Genomic DNA, 16,425 nt, shown 5'->3' with positions numbered 1-16,425 from the left:
AACGGTGGCGCCCCGGAAGTGAGTTGGGAGGAGGTTCCCAGGGGAAAAGCTGCTGCAGTGATGAATGTTTTCTTTGCTCACTGACCAGCAGGGCAGCCGCCAGCCACCTGTGGCTGCCAAGTGCGTACAGTGAGGCTGGGTAAAGTGTTTCGTTTTAACGAATTCCCGCATCTACTTGGTGTGATGGCTACCACGTCAGGCAGGGCAAAGTCTAGGCTGGAGGAGGGTCAGGTGAGCAGCAGGAGCGGGTGTGAGAAAGGGGTCTGGGGGAGGAAGGCCCCAAATGCTGGGCTGAGTGAGCAGGTCATTGTCTCTGGGCAGTGGGAGACCTTAAACGGAGAAGCGGGTGTTCAGGAAAGAACCTTCTCGTGGTGCCAGACGAGTGTGAGAGGAGGGGTCTGGAGCAGACGAGAGTCTGGGAGGGGCCGGGGTTCTGTGAGATGTGCCCAGGGTGTGATGGCAGGGGTGGGGGAGGCAGGGGGGGTTATAAGCAGGGATGCTGGGTGCTGGGGGGGTGTCCGTGAGCCTGCAGGCCCAGCCTGGGTGACGAGGAGGGTGGTGAGCGAAGCAGGGAAGGTGGGGTGCTGGGGGCCCTTGAGCTGCGTGCAGGCCTGAGAGGGGAGAAGAAATGCTCACGGCTCTTTCCCAGCTGAGTGATGCCACGTCTGATTTCTCAAGGGCTCCTCTGCAGTCCCTCGTTGACTAAAATAACGCCACCTGCTGGCATTGGGGCCAGAGTGGCCTCTGGTTCCATCGGCTGCCTCCAGGGCCTGCCTCTCCCTTCCTTCTGAACTGCCTGCCGCTGCCTTGCTGCTCCCCACGGGCTCCGGCAGGAGTTCCTGTTGACCCCACAGCTGGGAGCGCAGACCAGCCACGGTCCACGTGGGTCCATGTGGGGCCGTGGAGCCCTGGCCGTGTCCTGGACCATCTGCCCCTCTCCCGTGCCTCCCACGGAGCCTGGTGGTCTGTCTGGATGAGGGAAGCGGTGGGGCATCCTCCGGCACCCCCCGCTCTCCATGCTCCCTCACGCTGGGCTGCAGCTGCAGGAAGCTTCTAGAGTGGTTCTCAGTGCCCATCGGCCCTGATAGTCACACTGCTGCTTAAACAGGCCATCTCCCCGGGGCCTGGGGTGTGTTCATCAGCCTGTTAGAGACCCTCAGTAGTTGCTCACTTCCAAAGGGGCAAGCCAAGTGTGTATTTATTCCTTCAAAGAGTATGTCAGTGTCAGTATGTATGTCTTGTCTTTGTTGATAGACAGTGGTGGATAAAACAGCCTGGTTCCCGAGAGTGGACCTTCTCTGCGGGGAGATGTGAGCTATCATTATGGGATACGATCCATGCTGGGAGAAGCAGCAGAGCTAGGAGGCGGGAGGAGGTAGAGAGGATCACGAGGACATCACTCAGGTCAGCTAGCTCTTGAGTGAGACCTGAGGGAAGGGAGGGAGGGAGTCGGGCAGGAATCCGGGGCGGGGAGGGTGGGGTGGAGGTTGGTAACAGCAGGTGCAAAGGCCCTGAGGTAGGTGTGCACTTCACGTGCCCAAGGAGCAGGAAGTGGATGGTGGGGCCTGAGGAGGGTGCGGGAGGGACATCCTGGGAAGGAAGGTGAGAGAAGCAGTGGGCCTCGTGGGCTTCAGGGAGGATTTTGATGCGGAAGGAAGTGGGGAGGGTTTTGAGCGCTGGAGCAGAGAATCTGCCTTATGACGGAAGATGCCTCTGGCTGCTGAGAGGAGATGGAGCCTTCAGGGCAGGGGCCCAGAGACCGAACGGGACGGGGGTGCAGTTAGTAAGTGAGGGTTGGCGGCGGCCGATGGCAGGGCGTGGAGGCTGTGAGAGCAGTCAGCGCAGAGATGCAGCTTGTAGGCTTTGCTGGGGCGAGCGGTGTCGGGGGAACAGGAGTAAGTGTGGGCGCGGGCGTGCTGCGGAGCGGCTGAGAGCCTGGGAAACAAAGTTGCCATGTTCTGAGCCACAGGGGCACAGGTTGGATTTGGAGGCTGAAAGGTGTGTTTTGGACGTGATACGTTGAGATGCCTACCAGTGGGCTAGTTCTCTATTGCTGCTGTAACAAACTGGCACAGGCTCATTGGTTTAAAACAGTGTAAACTGGTTGCTCTTTCTCATGTGAAGTACCGTATTCACAGGTTCCAGCATGAGGACTTGGACGTGTCTGGAAGTCCATGGTTCTGGCTCATTGCTCAGGCGGGTGTGGGCAGGCAGGCAGACACATGAGGCTGGAGGTCAGCGGAGAAGGCTGATCTGAGATGTACATTTAGAAGCCGTCAGTGTACGAATGATTTTGAGGCCAGTCAGTCACATGGGCTCTCCCAGTCGAGGCGGAAGGTCAAAGCCATGGAACATCTGGGCTCAGCCAGACCTCGCTAACTGTTGTGTCTCTCCCATTGGAAGGGCTCCTCCTTTCTCTGCTGCCCTAAACGCTGCTTCTTGGTGAGACTCGGCCCAGAGTCTGGCACTACACAAGTCACCCTCCTCCTGGCCTTGTCTGACTTTGCAGCACGTGTCTTTTAATTTTTTAATTGTCATTTTAAAATGACACCTTTGCTGAGATCGTTCACAGGCCGTGTCAGTCCACCCATTTCAAGTGTGTTTCAGGATGCTCCCAGCACCGAAGTCAGCTTTAGGATATTGCCATCACCTCATAAAGGACCTTAGCTCTTAGCTGTCACCCCAGATCACCCCAGCCCCCACCAACCACTAATCTACTTCCTGTCCCTATAGACTGACCCGTTCTCTACATCTCACATGAGCAAGACTAGCATTGGTAATCTTCTGTGGTTGGCTGACCTTTTCAATTTAAATCTGGATTTTGTCTGTGCACGCTCTACTTTTTTTTGATTTTTCTTTCATTTTCTTCATTCAGTGCTTACAGGTGTTTCTTTTTTAACTGAGCACCTATTACAAAACCAGCTTTTGTGTTGAGATTCTAGAATTGGAAACCCAAGGTGTACAGTTTCCTGTCATCATGGAGCTCTGAGTGGGCTGAGCTGAGAGCCTCACTGTCCACTCCTGAGCTCCTAGCTGACTTTGCTGATGGATCAGGGCCTTCATCCTCCTGCAACCTGGAGGAGGCTTCAAATTCACATTGACCCAGAGCCCTGAGCAGCCAGCCCGAATCATCAGTATTCCTTGTACCAAAAGAGTCCTGGCAGTCCTGCTCTGATGGGGAAGCAGATGGATATGTTGTTCCATAAATACGATAGGAGAAGGGACTTCTGGGTGGTCCAGTGGTTAAGACTCCACACTTCCAATGCAGGGGACGTGAGCTCAAGCCCTGGTGAGGGGACTAAGATCCCATATGCCCCAAGGCATGGCCAAGAGATAAATAATCTTTCTGATAACAAACTATTAATATATATCATCCTTTAAAAAAAAAAAAAAAAAGAAGCACAGCAATCGAGCCTCCCATGGTACTTAGAAATTATGGTGCTCGTAAGTATTTTTAAAAAATGCAATTGGGGAAGTGCCAAATTGGGCACAGACAGGGTGCTTATGGAGTCCTGGTTAGGATAGAGGCATTGTCTCCACCCCCATGAAGCGCAGCTGAACTATGGTCTCGAATGATGAGTTGAAACGTACCACTCCCACCCAGGGTTCCTGCAGACCCCCACTTGTAGGATGCATGGACTGTCCCTTGAGCATCCTTCTGTCTTCAGTATCTCAGGAGATGCTTTGCTGATCACGAGCATTTGAGGAGGCTGGTGTGGTAGCTCATCCAAGTCTGGTACCTGCTTATCCCTCAGCTCCCCTGAGGGTGGGAGGTCTTTTGTTTCTTAAACCACCACTTTTTCTTTTACCAGAGTCCAGAAAGGCTAGGATGGACCTCAGGGAGTTTCTTCCCCACCTTTTCTGGGTAGCATTGGACAGCAGCCGCCCACTCCTGTCACTCCCCGCAGACCACAGCTGGACTCCTGGGGCCCGGGCTGGCCTTCGCGCTCCGAGTCTCTGTCCTGGCTGCCGTGCTGTTTGTCCTGTGCGATGCCTGGATCTGCTCGGGATCCTAGGCTGAGGTTTGCGAGGGGGACTTCTATGCATCCCTTCCTGCTGCGGCCCCAGGTCTGGGAACTGATGCTGCCTCTGGTGGTCAGGGCCAGGGACTGTTCAGAGGGCTGGGATCTTTGTGGCTCCAGAGCCCTCAGTGTCCTTGGCTGTGTGGGCGGCATCCTGCAGCTTCCAGAAGGGTGCTGCCAAGATGGGGACAAGCCCAGGTGGGGGTGGCGGGCGCTTCAGCCGCGGCTTCCAGGTCCCCACGCCCAGGGGTCCCCACGTCCCCGGTGAGGGTGCCTCAGCCTCAGGAGAGCAGTGGGCTTTTGCTCACTGTTCCCTCTGCACCCGTGCCTCGTCTTCTCTGAGCCTCTCAGCGGCGTCCCCCTCCCCAGGGCTGGGTGGTACCCTCTCCATCTCACAGGTGAGGAGATGGCCTGGCAGGTGGAGGGCGGCAGATTCAGGATTCACGCCCAGGGCCGGGTCTGCAGCCACCGCTGAGTTCTCCCTGGATGCCTGGCTGCCCCGCAGAGCTGCGATGATGTGTCCTCTTTCCTCCTTGTGACCTTTAGCCCATCTTCAGGGGCTTCCTGTGAGTTGGGAAGCGTGACCCATGCCGCCAGCACCGTCCAGGACCAGGGCGTGGTAGGCACGTCCTCACCCTGCAGAACTTCGCGGGGCCCTTGCTCAGCTGTGAATTCAGGCTGCAAAGGGCTGGACTTTTGCTGATGCAGAAAAGGTCGAAGCCCCGGACACAGCCCTGGCCCTCAGCCTGATGCACTGCGTTTGCGCCCTCATCTCACTTCCCGGTGCCCGCATGCCTGGGCCGGGCCCTGCTGATCTGCTTCCCCCGCCTCAGCCGCAGCACAGTCACCTCCCGCTTCCTTGGCTGCTGCCCCTGCTGCCCTTTCTCCAGGCTTCCTCTGCTCCTTCGCGATTCCTCTCTTTTAAGATGGTTTCGGAGCAGACACACAGACACGGAAACGGGCTCGGCCATGCTCCTCCCCTGAACGCCTCCCTCGTGTGTCTTGAAAGGAATGCCTTCACAGTCCTCCCGGTGTGATGCTCCTGATGACGAATGCCCGCCCCGCCTCTCCAGCTCCCTCTCCCCGGCAGCGAGCTCCTCTTATCTTCCGGGGTGTGTTTGATGTACAATTAACCTTTCTGCAGGTCGGCCCCTTTGCTCAGGACGAGCATCTGTCCTTCCAGTCTATGAGAGCCAAGTGTGGGAAGTGTGTGTGTATGTGTGGGTAGCGCCAGAGAGCCAGCCATCGCGGCCGCTGGGAGGCAGCAGAGAAGGATTGTGACGTCAGCGGCAGCCAGCTCAGCCTCCCCCCGGGTGTGGACAGGCTTGGACTCGCCCCTGTCCGAGCTAGGAGCCGACTCCTCCGTCAGGTCTTCCCTGACCGTGGCCTCGTCCTACTGACCTCCAAATGGACCGATAAGGCCCCCGAACTGCGGGGCTGGCCTCCGAGGCACAGTTGGTCGCCTGAGGCCACCGCGGCTGCCAACGGAGGACGGTGCGTGTGAGGAGCCTCTGGCGGCCACCCTGCGTCTGGGCCGAGGGGCATCAGCCAGACCCGACACCACCCGGAGACCTGCGCCTGTCAGCAGCCCTCTGTCATGACTTCTGAGCGGAGACGAGCATCCATCCTTCGAGCGAGAACCCTCCCACGCAGCCAGGATGGCCTCCTTTTGGGGAATTAGAGACAGGCGCAAGAGAGATTCTTCTGGAGGAGAAACCCCGCGTGCGCTGAGCGTGGGGAGAACAGTAGGTCCCGGCGGTAGCCGCCGCGTGTTCGGAGGATAAACATCACTTCCGTGTCTGTCCTCGGGGAGTAACTTCCAGGCGCGTGGTGGCGAGGGCCATGCCCTCGATCGTCCCGCGGTTCATGGGTCTCCCTGGGGAGCGCAGACGTGACCAGTGGAATTCGCTGCACGGCCGGCCGGCCACAGGGGACCCAGGCTCTGCCAGTGCTGTTGATCGGAGCCCCAAGTTGGACTGGGACTTTGGATCCCTCTGTGCCAATCCTCGTGACCTCGGGCTGTTAGATGGGGCTTCTTAGGGTACCAGACGGCGCTGCTGTGTTGATGTGCTCTGAGGATAGAATCATGGTTGTGACCTCTTGGTTACATGCCCTGTAAATACCGAGATGGAGAAAAAATGAGCAGAGACTGAAGCGACGGTAACACTATTATCAGTAGAACCAAAAAACAGTTGGTTTGGTGGTTGGTCCCTGGGCACTTGTACCTCTTAGACACTCAGACCCTCTTGCTCTTCTGGAATTCGCCGGGCTCCCTGTTTTGTTCTCTTAGTCTGTCTCCGTTTACCTGCCCTCCCAGGCTCTCTGGCCCCCCTCAGTGCTATCCGTGTTTCAACTTCATGTTTCTGTTTTTTCTAAAACCTCTCATATTGGGGAAGACCAGCTTCTCCTGACTTGTATCCCTTAGTGAGCAAAAAGCCGACTCACCCTGGTGGCTGTGAGTGCATGTCGTTGCATGTTCTGTGTAGCTGTGACCTCGAGAAGCACGTGGCATATGAGGCCACGTCACTTCCCAGTTACTCCTCCGCCCACTGCCATGGTCATGACATTGAGGGCATCTAAGGGTGGTGATGCTTGGGGTCTTCCCCGCCACCCACCTCTCAGTGGCCCTCAGAATACCAGACAGTGTTCTTGGCATGGCTGGGTCCCCCTTTTTCTGTAAAGACAGTATCTGGGCTACGTCCAGTTCTTGCATCCAATGCCAGGGTTTTTGGATTGACTCAGCCCACCCATACCTCTGTGCTGAGGTACCAGCAGGCAGGGAGAGATGCCAGACTTTAAAAAACCATTGAGCTGCAGCCTGTTCACCACTGGAAGAGAAGTTGATGTTCATTCTCTGGCTGGCTTTCTGTCTTGATCAGGTAGACTTTGGGGAAAGGTGCAGCTCAGTAGAGCTCAGTGGGTTCTGTTGTTCTGTTGAAGATGTAGTCAGTTAAAAATACCTCTTGCCAGGATGCGTGTTTTCCTGGCAAAAAGCTGGCTGCCGACACCCGTCTGATCCCTGTTGGAGGAAAGCCTCAGACCCGCAGGGCTGCATTTCAGGGCGCCATGGGGAGCCGCTCCCTGCCCAACAGTGAAGGGACTTCTTGGAAGACTGGGAAGGGCACAGGCCTCTCTCTAAGGCCTTGAGGCGAAGGTTCAGCCCTTTGATTTAAGTCACTGGGTTAAAGAAGACATTAGTAGATCCAACTGTTTGTATTGGCCCCAGGCCCCAGTCCAGACAGCAGGGGAGATCACTGTGAAGAGAGACGGACGCTGTCTGAGGAAGGGAAAATAGGAAAGGCCCGGAAAGAGGGTGGGTTTGGGGAGCATGGCGTGGAGTGAGGCCTCTGATAGGGACCTGCATGGACTCTGAAGATAAATGTCTGTTTCCTGGTTGGTTTCTCCCCTGGAACTGACTCCAACTGTAATTACGTCACATGTGTGTATTGAATAAAAGAGATTGGAATTTCAGTCTTGCTTGGAATTTGCATTTGTATGAAGGAATGAGGATTTTTGTGAAAAGGATGAGACACCAGCCAAGTCCAGTGTCTCTGCGACCCCGGTGTCCCCCTTGACAGGACAGCAGGACCCACATGGATCTAACACGAGTTGCGGTGTTGCTTCTGGCTTTGGACCCCAAAGCGGGGATGAGCTTCTCCCTCTCAGATGAGGCGTCGAGATCGGTAATGAGGCAGGGGCGCATCTGGCGCTGGGACCTCCTCTGGTTCAGCCACGTCCCAGCCTGAGAGCCCAGCGCTCTTCCATGACCCTTCAGACCTTGAGAGGCCTGAGGTCCGTCTAGGCAGGACCCACTCTATAAAACGCCCTCCCTCCCCAATTTGGGTGTGAAATGTCAAGGGTGACAGATACCGCTTTTTTTTTTTTTTTGAAGATTTTGTTGTTTTGTTTTGTATGTGGACCATTTTTAAAGTCTTTATTGAATTTGTTACGATGCTGCTTCTGCTTTATGTTTTGTTTTGTTTTTGGCTGCAAGGTCTTAGCTCCCCAACCAGGGATCGAACCCTCGGCCCCTGCACTGGAAGGGGGAGTCTAAACCACTGGACGGCCAGGAAAGTCCCCTAGCAGTAGATATCTCACTGAGTGTCCCTGGGACCCAGGTTAGGAACCCTTGCCCTGGGGGCCGGGTCACTGCTGGGCCGCCAGGGGGTGCCAGCTGCCTGTCGGCCTTTTCCTGGCCCTGCGCTTGCTTTTCTGCCCTCCGTCTTGCCAGCAACGCAGGAGTCACTGGCTTGTTGTAGCACCACACACACTCTGCGGTGCTCATGTGGTAGAAATCCTGAGTCATAATTTTTGTTTTTACTAAAAGCTTCATTTTTCCAAAGTCTGCTTTTCTTTACAACATATCCTAATTCCATTATATCTTCAAGTTTGCAGACCTTTTTACTGCCCAGCTGGCTCATTTGCAGAGCTCTCCAGGGGATGGGGGAGGGGGATCTGAAGATGCTTCTTGATCAGGTCTTAGGAATTTTCGCAGTGTTATAAAGCCGTTTTTTCCTTTCAGTTTTCTTCTGAGGCAGAGAAACACTGTTCAGCCACCTCTGGTCCCCTGGGGAGAGGAGCAGACCTCCATGAGTGGGAGGGGGAGGATGCGACCAGCACGTGGGCCTGACGGTGGAAAGGAGATTGGATCCACTGACCGTTACCGCTGTTGTGGATTTCATGTCAGAGCAGCAGAATCTGCAAGCCCTTGACCTTGAAAGGGGAGGTTTTCTGCCTTTAAAACTCCATCAAAGCTGGTTCTTTGAATTCTCCGTTTTTCAGAGACCCTGCTAACTGTGGGTGCTTTGCAGATGCCCACAAATTGGTGTTCATACGGCCAGTTGACCTTCAGCCTGATGTGCCCTGTTGGAGACGTCTACCCTCCATCCATGCATGCCTGTATTATTTTTTTTTTTTTAATAATTACTACTTTTTTATTCACTTTTATTTATTTTTGGCTGTTCTGGGTCTTTGTGGCTGTGAGTGGGCTTTCTCTAGTTGCAGCAAACCTGTGCAGTGCATAGGCCTCTCATTGCTGTGGCTTCCCTTGTGGTGGACGCAGGCTCCAAGCATGCAGGCTTCAGTAGTTGTGGCACATGAGTTTAACTGACTTGATGCATGTGGGATCTTCCTGGACCAGGGATTGAACCCATGTCCCCTGTATTGGCAGGCAGATTCTTATCCACTGGACCACCAGGGAATCCCACACCTCCCCATTTTTAGACCCACACAAAAAGGTGGGCTCACCTGCATATGAATTGAGTTCCAGTTTGGATGGAATTGGAGGAGGGGTGGTTCTCTAATATGTTCACTGACAAAGTGATGAATGAAACCAGCTTTAAAAAAAAAAAAACACGATTATTTATTCGAGGTTTGGTAGGAGAGTTTTCGCAGGTTCTCAGAAGCTGGGAGAGACAGGAATATTACTGGACCCTTGTTTAAGCTCAGGGCACAGTTTGCTAAGGATCTGCGCCAGTAAGGGGATGTGTATCAGACTCCCTGTGGCCTTTCTTCCCTTGACGGGACTTCAGGGCCCCCGGAGTCCTGGCCGCCAGTCACCCTGGAGTGAGTCAGCTTCTGGGGCCTGTGTGCCGGCCTGCTTTCTCTTTGCTGGAGCCAGTGTGCCTGGTGGTATCATGAGACACGGGAAATGTGACGCTGATGGGAGTGGGACGAGCTGGAGAGGCTTGTGTGCACGGTAATGTTTGTTTGCTGTGGCAGGATCTCGCAGAAGGCTTCTTGGCTTCTGGAAATCAGGGACCGTCTGGGTTTAGTTTTCAAGGAAGGCAGACAGCAGGAGACGTGTGGTCTGGATGGTCTTTAAGCATCTCCCTGAGAGTGACTGTGGATGGGAGGGGTGGAGAGTTCCCCACTCACTGGCCTACAGGCAGATGGAAAAATCACAGTTTCGGGAAAAAGAAGCCTTCTTCACTTCGCGAAGCTGACTTGAGCTATTGATTTGTTTTACCTCACACTCAGTACTTTGTGAGAGCAACTCATTTCAGGCAGGAACAATTGCACTCCAAATGGAGCTCCCTTTCTTTCTGAATTTCTGTTCTGGAGAACAGTTGATGAGCAATGTTGTGTTCCTTTCTGGAGTCCAGCAGCGATGCGGTTGTACACTTACAGGTATCTGTTCTTCTTCAGGGTCTTTTCCCACGGTGCTCCCTTTCTTGTTGAGATGTGCAGGGACCTTGAAAGCCATGCCTGCCTCCTCCAGCGCAGGCTGGTAACCTGATTTGCTTTCTTCTTTAAAATGTTATTTAAAGGTATTTGGTCGTGCTGGGTCTTAGTTGTGTGAGGTCTTGACTTGGGGTGTGTGGGCTCTCAGCTGCAGGGTGTGGGTCTGGTTCCTTGACCAGGGACCAAACCTGGGCCCCTGCATGAGGATTGCAGAAAATAGCCACTGGACCACCAGGGAAGGCCCATGATTGCTTCCGATTGTGCTTTCACCTCCTGACACAAGATGCCCAGGTGGAGGGGAGTCTGCTGGTACTTCCTGCCTGTCAGATCTCTGCAGAGGTGGTAGCAGCCGCATCACCTAGGCATGGGCTTTGCTGGTGGCTCAGTGGTAAAGAATCTGCCTGCAACGCAGGAGATGTGGATTCAGTCCCTGGGTCGGGAAGATCCCCGTGGAGGAGGGAATGGCCACCCACTCCAGTATTCTTGCCTAGAGAATGCTGTGGACAGAGGAGGCTGGCAGGCTATACAGCCTGTGGGGTTGCAACATGTCAGACAGAACTGAGAGACTAACACGTTTCACCTTCGCATTGAAGGGTGGGTGTCTGAGCTTTCTGGCTTCAGTGGCACCTGACTGGAGATGCAAACTCACAGAGCACGGAGGCAGCCACCCTTTAAAATTCCCCTAAAATGCAGAGGAGAGGAGCGAGGAGAGTCAGGAGGACAGGTGTGTGGGAGGGTGGCCCTGCCTCAGCCCGGCGGGCTCATAACTGCAGCAGCCTTGATCGCCATGGGCGCTGAAGCTGGAGGAGAGACAGGGCTTCCGGGCACTGACAGAAAGGTCTGGGTTCCTGTCCCCCTGTCCCGGATTTCCCAGCATGGCCCCAGACGTCCCTCAGGTCCGTCCTCTGGATCACGGTGGGGGGACAGAGGCCCTCAGTTATTTCAGTATATCCGGCAAAGCACCTTTCCAGTGCTGTCACATAAGACACGTGGCATGAGTCTGGGGAACCAGGCAGACGATGGAAGCTCGACTCTTGGCTGGAGGACAGCCCCATGGACTTGGGAGTAATTTGAGAAATGTGTCTAAGGAAAACGTCTATTCCAGTTGAAGTCTTACAATCACTTTTCAATGGCATATTCACGTGTGTATTTGGCAGCATCATCGAGATCTTTGCGGCGCATGCCCTCTCCACTCGTGTCCTGGGCTTCAGCAGTTGTGGCCCATGGGCTTAGTTGCTGCACAACATATGGGATCTTAGTTCCCCCACCAGGGATCGAACCCATAACTCTTTTGTGTTGTGGGTTCATAACCAGTGGACCATCAGGGAAGTCCCTCAATTGAAATTTTTAAAACTTCTACCCCGGTGGGAAAAATCCCTATTTCCTCTGGAGTGTTGGGGGGGGGGGCGGCCAGCATGTGTGTGTGAAGCCGCACAATTATCAACAGCGTGATAGCTAAGTGACTTTTGTGTACCGGAAATAGATGTGATGGTTCTGTCTCCTGAGGTTGAAAGTCATTAGTTTCTGTGTGGATATTTGGACAAGCCTGTATCCTTTTACATGGAAATGTTCAAGCTCCTGTGTTTCTGTATTTTAAGTTCACTGTGTCTGACCTGTCAACAGTAATTAGGAACAATTATGGCATGTTTTGTGTGGAATGCTTTTGCTGACAAGAGAAACACGTACTATGAGAACATAAATGAGGAATGGTGAATAAAATGGTGATTTCTGTCAAGAGAAGAGTTCTTTGGTACTTAGGTATCAGAAAATTTTGCTCTCGGCAACTCCCCTGGCACATTTTATTAACTTGCCTGCTTTCTGTGTAATTTGGAAAATGGGAATCAAGCAACTGAATGAATAAAACTTGCATCAGGGAAAGCACAGGGTCTGTTGGTAGATTGAAGTTTAGCATTGTTGTACTATTTCAGACCTTTTCTTTCCGTTTTCATTTTTGTTTCCCTGCCTAAATGAATGCCAGCACTGAGCCTTTTTGGGTCACACTTGCCATCTTGATGTTAACTAATGGGAGTAGAAATAATTTCAGAGTCAATTTTCACATAAATAAGGTAATGTCAGTTTCAGAGGTGTCTGATCTTTGCTTATAAACAGAAATTTGCATTACTTATAGTGTAAATTTACATTAGCTGTAGTGGGTTGTACAACAGGAGAACATCATTTGGGAATAGTGGAGATGAAGGGATTCATGCCTGTATATTACAGTTATTCATAGTTTCTTGGAGGGCAGGAAGCTCTTTGTCAGGGGAGGTGCTTAGGTCAGAATGTTCACTCACTGATGGGGGGGGAAAGATGAGTGAGCTCCTGCAGTGCTTGCAGGCGGGGCCTGCACCCCAAAGCTCATCTTCGCCCCACGGCCGGGAGCACCAGCTGGTGGAGAAGTTCTTTCTGAGCGAGCCTGGGCTCTCTGCCCTTTTGCCAAAGAACATGGGTGCGGTGCTGAGCCTCTCAGGACCAGCTGGTGATTTTTATTGATGATCTTGTTTTAGCCAAATTCAGGCCCTGAATTGGTCTTGTCCGAAGATGAGAAAAGCGACACTGAAGATCAGGAAGAGACAGAACTGGGCGTCATGGAGACCAGCGCAGTGTGATCCTTCACCTCATTTCTCAGCTCAAACTTGGGATGGATCTGACCAAGGTAGGAGTGCGTGTCCCCAGGGCCTTGTGGCCGGTCGTCTGGGTGCTGTGTTTCCCTCCCAGGCTTCCCTGTCAAGCATGAATGCCCCAGGGGTGATTGGAAAGGTTCCCCACCCCCACCCCCCGACTGTGTCACACAACTTGTGGGATCTTAGTTCCCTGACTAGGGAAGGATTGAAGCTGAGCCCCTCAGTGGAAGCATGGAGCTTAACCCCTGGATCCACCCGGAAAGTCCCTGGAAAGCATATTTCATGTGGCCACCCATCCCAAGAGTGAGAGCCTGGCATTTGCGTCTCTGGAGGACTTGAGATGCTCCAAGGGCGGGGAGAACACACGAGATGATGAGGACAATTCCAGGTGGGATTTGTCTCCCACTGTGTCCTCGAGAGGATGAAAGGTGACCTCAAGAGATGCATGTGGCACATTAGCCACAGAAAACAGGAGGAAGGAGATGATGGGGGTGGGAGTGAGCCTGCCTCCTGGCATCTCCTCCCAGGCATCTGGCCACCTGCTGCTGCCTCTTGTCACTGGCTTTCACCCTGCTGGTGACCAGGCCTCAGTGCCCACGTGGGGAGCTGTGTGCCTGCTGGTTGGTGGACATGCAGTAACTCCTGCTGCTATGCGCTCATCCTGGGAAACTGTGTGAGAGGACTCAGCATCCTCATGGTGATGTCCAGGACATGGCCCTCGTGGCGCCTCGCCCCACTCTGGGCAGTGTCTTTGTCCTGGAGGCGAGAGAAAAGGCCACTGTACCTGCAGCTGAGAGGTGAGGGTGGGCATCAGTGGCCATGTGGGTTGGGGGAGGTGCCTGGACTTGACGGTCTAACCTACCTTGGGTTCCCTTGCCTTGGCCAGATTCTGATGCTGGAAATTCAGCCTCTGTGCACCAGTGCCGAAAGGAATCTCAGAGTTTTGGGTGATGCAGAGAAGAATAGCTTTATTGCTTTGTCAGGCAAAGGGGGACCCAGCGGCCTAATGTCCTCAAGTGTGTGCGTCCCGACCCAGGAGGGTCTGGTGAGGAGTTGTATGTAGAACAGTGGTCCAAGCGCGGAGCTGCTGCTGAGGCGCGGGGCGTGTGCAGGGCCTGCACTCCTTTAGTCTGGCCCAGGCGATCTTCCCTAGAACGGGGGTGGATCCATCTTACATTTGTTTATCCATCTTGTATATAATGTTGTTTATCCATCTTCTGTATAATAATTTGCACCTGCTAATCCCAAACTGAAATGGCAACCCAGTTTAGGACTTGAACCCAAGGTCTTTTCATTGAGATCGCACACCTGGTCTCAGGATTTAATGAAACTCAGGTTCTTGGTGTCTTATTACAGAAAGAATTCAGTGAGAGACAAAGTGATAGGTAAGAAGTGGATTAATTTAGAGAGAAGTACAGTCTACTGACAGAGTGTGGGCCCTCTCAGAATGTGAGAGAGGCCCCCAGATATGGCATCTTTAGTTTTTATAGGCTAGGTAATTTTATAGGCTAATGAGCAGGAGAATCGCTACCACTATGTTGAGGAAGGGGCGGGAATTCCCAGGGCTCGGGCCACTACCCGCTTCTTGATGTTTGACGGGCAGCCTCAGGACTCTCCTGGCACTGGTGGGTGTGCCGTTTCGTTGGCTGTGTTGCACCGAGCATATCCTGAGGCTCGAGGTCTGGCGGAAGTCGCCTCACCCACCACCTTGAACTAGCTTGTTCTAACCAGTCATCACGTCCTGTGGCTGTCTCATTCTTTTAAAGGTTGTGCCCTCCCCGCTTCCCTTTTGTTTCAGAACTCACCCTCTATCCCTTCCCCAGTCTCCCTCTCCCTTGGCCACCACACTTCTGTCCTCCGGGTCTTGGATTCTGTTCTGGTTTTGCAGATGTGCTCATTTGTGTCGTAATGAAGATTCCGCCTGTATGTGATGTCACGTGGTGTTTGTCCGTCTCTGTCTGAGCTGCGTCACTAAGTGTGACCGTCTCTGTGTGCATCCATGTTCCTGCAAATGGCATTAGTTCTTCCCTTGTTAATGGCTGTGTGATATTCCGTTTTACACATGCCCCTCATTTTCTTGATCCATTCATCTGCTGATGGACGTTTAGGTTGTTTGCATGTCTTGGCTGTTGTCAGTAGTGCTGCTGTGAACACTGGGATGCGTGTATCTTTTCACATTGCAGTTTTGTCAGGGTATATGCACAGTACTGGGGTTCCTGGATCATGTGGTAGTTCTATTTTTAGGTTTTTTTTTTTTTTTTTTTTGAGGAATCTTCAGTTTGTCTTTCACAGTGGCTACATGAAATTGCATTCCCACCAGCAGCGTATGAGTGTTCCCTTTTCTCCACACCCTCTCCAGCATTTCCTGTTTGTAGGTCATCTCTTTCCTATTGTCTCCTCTCCTCTTCTCGGCTCTTGACTGTCATTCAGCGAAGTTTGTGCTAAACTGTCAGTGGATGAACTTGGCTGGAATGGTGCTTGGTCCAGGGAGCAGGCACCCTGGAGAGGGAAGATGCCTCCACTCAAGAATGAAGCTCTGGTCTCTCCATGAAATAAGTGCACGGCTCTGTCTTTGCAGAGATGGCCAGCTCTGCCACACTCAGGTCAGCGGCCTCACCAGGCCTTTAGGGCTGCATTTTGCGGTTTCCTGGACATGTGACTGGTGGGGTCGTACCCCATGCTCAGAAGCATCCCAGGCTGGGTTACCGCTCTGCTGTTGCTGACTTGAAATTCATTTTGAACAGGAGGACTTGCATTTTCATTTTTCACCAGGCCCCTCAGCACAGGTCTCTAGTCCTGCTTCGAAAAGCACCCTTGTCTGCCCCCCTTCCTCGATTGTGATTGCAGAAGCCTAAGTTGCTGGTAAATTGCTCCACTGGGTAGTCTGCTGCCCTTCCACAAACTGTGGGTAGCCCGGAAGGAAAATACAGGAAAAGGAGGAGCCAGAGAAGGTGGAGGTCACAGAAGGGCATTTTGACAAAGGGTCATGTTGGTGGAGCCTGAAGAACAAGTGGACAGGAGTGGGAGGAACGAGAGGAAGGGTGTTCCCGGTGGAGGGAACAGCATGGGCAAACCCAGAGAGCGTACAGTGGTGGGGTGTGCGGAGTGTGTACTAGGGGGCCCGGAGGAGCCTCAAGTCCGGAGGGGTCACATCTGCAGAGGCTTGTGGGCTGTTGAAGGAGGGTGGACTTGATCCTGGGGGCGATGGGGAACCTCTGGAGGGCTTGGAGCAGCTGGAAAATGTGTTCAGAGCCACTGCCCTGCCAAATCATGGGCTCCAGGGAGGCAGGCCCCAGAGTGCAAGGTTGAGCTTGGAGGTTTATGATGATTTTCCCCTTGTTTCCAGGGCTATGAAAGGCAGCTTTTACTAACTCGTGTGCTCTCTCATCGAGTATGTGTGTATTGGGCTCCACACTGCCACGTGCTGTTCTACACGCTGGGAGTCTCCCAGCAGTGAACCCAACATTCAGAATCCACGCCCTCGTGGAGCCTGTGTGATAGTGGAAGGAGACAGACAGGAAGCAAGAGGGCCAGAAGGATGTAGGGGTAGAAACGCAATGTAGACAGAGAGCATGGCGGGCCAGGGTTAAAGGTGACGG

The 16,425-nt window shown here is 53.4% G+C and overlaps 1 protein-coding gene across 1 annotated transcript in view; it reads left to right on the top strand.

Annotated features, from left to right (window-relative positions):
* Positions 1-16,425, top strand: part of OSBPL10 (oxysterol binding protein like 10) — a 308,993-nt gene that overhangs the window by 260,838 nt on the left and 31,730 nt on the right. The window contains 2 exon segments of the mRNA XM_070455303.1: positions 12,710-12,791; positions 12,794-12,858. Of these exon segments, the coding sequence (XP_070311404.1) occupies positions 12,710-12,791; positions 12,794-12,858 (147 nt within the window).

This window comes from Odocoileus virginianus, chromosome 26 (genome assembly GCF_023699985.2).
Source record: "Odocoileus virginianus isolate 20LAN1187 ecotype Illinois chromosome 26, Ovbor_1.2, whole genome shotgun sequence".
Lineage (NCBI taxonomy): Eukaryota > Metazoa > Chordata > Mammalia > Artiodactyla > Cervidae > Odocoileus > Odocoileus virginianus.
The sequence above is the reverse complement of the archived record's forward strand: the minus strand, read 5'-3'. Positions and strand labels throughout refer to the sequence as shown.